The following is a 2,240-nucleotide window of genomic DNA, read 5'->3' on the forward strand; positions in this document are numbered from 1 at the left end:
AGAGTAGTATTAATTGCTTCTGGGATGCTATGATTAAATGCTTATCTTATTAACTGTTCATGTTCTTTTGGTCCTTTCTTTTGGGTTTATCAATAATTTAAATATTTTGATCATCAATTTAAAGCAATTTTTATATTTTGTGCAACTTAATTAGTCATTATTTGAACACATAAATAAAGAAAAAACACCCAAAATTAGGAAAAAAATTCTACGAGTTGGATAACCAACCCAATTGAATGTCCATTTTGGAAGCAAATTACAATAAGTTTCGCCATAATTGTGACGTTTGATTTTTTGCCCAATTTTATGATATAGTTTCATACTATATAAGGATAGGTTTTGACTTTATTTATATTTATCTTGTATTAAAATCTCGTTCGTTAAACTTTAGACTTTCAATTATATATGAAAATTCTGTATTAAAATTTTAGAATTCTATTAAATACAGAATTTTCATATATAATTGAAAGTTTATAAAGGACGGCCATATTAAATCTTTTAAAGGTAAATTTAAAATTTTTAAAATTTATTAGACGGGTTATAACAATAATGAATATTTTAGAGACACATTTAAAATTAAACATAAATTCCCAACTAACCTGATGTGTATAGCCAACTTCCAGAACTCTCTCCTTAATTCAATTATTCACTCATTTATCCAATTTTTAATTTTCTTTCTATCCATTAACAAATATTTTTGCCGCATCAAAATTAATGAAAAAAAAAATTATTACGCAAAATTTTTAGAACTGGTTAATTACTAAAAAAAAATACCCATTTGTATCAAGAATCCATCAAAATTATTTGAAAAATTAATTAAATTGTTGTATATAATTCATGAAAATAGTAAATAATTTAAATAAAATTTAAATGTAATGATTTTCATATGATTTCCATCGTTTTTTTTAACAAAATAAATAAAATATTTTATTTATTTATTAAAAAAAACAATGGAATACGTAAACCCCACATAAATTTGGTATTTTAAGAAAAATATTAAATGTTGACGTGGACCGTTTATTAACTCTACAAAATCCAATCCCAAACGGGTCTACCCAATCCCAACCCCATTCAAGTTTATTCTCTCCCCACAAATAAAATAAAATAAAATAAAAATAAATCTCTGTGGGGCCCACTAAAATTACATTTATTTCTCCCCCCTTCAGTTTCAGTAATTATTTTTTTCTTATATTAAATATTTTTAAAGAAATGTAAAGTTTTTATTATTGTTGCGTCTTTTCCTTTTTTCTAGAAAATTAAATTCATTTTTAATATCAAATTTGTAAAAAGAATAATAATAATAATAATAATAATAATGAAAAACTTTGCTTATATGAATATAATTCAATCATATTTTTATTAATAAATAACGTTTTTTAAGTGTATTTTAATTAAAATGTTAAAATTTTGGACCCACATATTAAATTTAAAACTTATGTGGAGTAAGTACAATATGTCATTTATTGTTTGGCTATATATCACATCATAGTGCACCATAATATTTAAAAAATGTAATTAAATTTTAAAGAAATTGAGGGGCTAAATTGGTAATACTAAAAAAGTGAGGGACTAAATTTGTAATTATTTTCGTGAAGGAAGAAAAAGAAGAAAAGTGGGTGTATTTACCGCATACGCCACTTGGTCAGGTCACCCACAGCCACCGGTCTTCACGACTTCTGTACTTTGATGTCTGTATAAAACCAACTTCAGCTTCTCAAATTCATCGAAATTTGAAGGATTCATACACTACAGACTCGTTATTTGGATTGTTGCTCTGTAAAGCGGAGGCTGAAGGATGTCGCAGATGAAGTATTTGATTCAGGTGGAGGAGTCTAAGGCCGCCATTGATGGAAGGCCTTCGATTGGACCTGTTTACAGAAGTATTTTCGCTAAGGATGGGTTTCCGCTTCCCATTGAAGGATTGGATAGCTGTTGGGATATATTTCGGTGTGTTTTCTTCACTATCTACTTTGTTGCTGTGAAAAACCGCTACTAGATTCTGCATTTTGTGCTTTGTTTTGGTATTCAGTTGTGGAAGGAAACTAAGTGGAAATGGTTTCCTGTTTTATTGATATCGTTAGTTAAGTTAAGTTCAGTTCGATTAGTTTTGTTCAAAGTTTCGAAGTTCATTGTTGTTGTTTCTGCTGCTTTAATTGGAACTGTCGTAGTTTAAATTGCTTGAGATTAAAATGTTTTTTTCTTTAGATATAAATTATTGTATCATGATAGGTGTCTGTATT

At 27.2% G+C, this 2,240-nt stretch overlaps 1 protein-coding gene across 1 annotated transcript in view; it reads left to right on the plus strand.

Moving 5' to 3' along the window:
• Nucleotides 1-1,643: 1,643 nt before the first annotated feature.
• Nucleotides 1,644-2,240, plus strand: part of LOC111786562 (long chain acyl-CoA synthetase 5-like) — a gene marked incomplete at its 3' end in the record, with an annotated part of 1,713 nt that continues 1,116 nt past the window's right edge. Inside the window, exon 1 of the mRNA XM_023666797.1 lies at nt 1,644-1,947. Within this exon, the coding sequence (XP_023522565.1) occupies nt 1,796-1,947 (152 nt within the window). The remainder of the gene's footprint in view (nt 1,948-2,240) is intronic.

The sequence above is a fragment of the Cucurbita pepo genome, unplaced genomic scaffold (genome assembly GCF_002806865.2).
Source record: "Cucurbita pepo subsp. pepo cultivar mu-cu-16 unplaced genomic scaffold, ASM280686v2 Cp4.1_scaffold001989, whole genome shotgun sequence".
Lineage (NCBI taxonomy): Eukaryota > Viridiplantae > Streptophyta > Magnoliopsida > Cucurbitales > Cucurbitaceae > Cucurbita > Cucurbita pepo.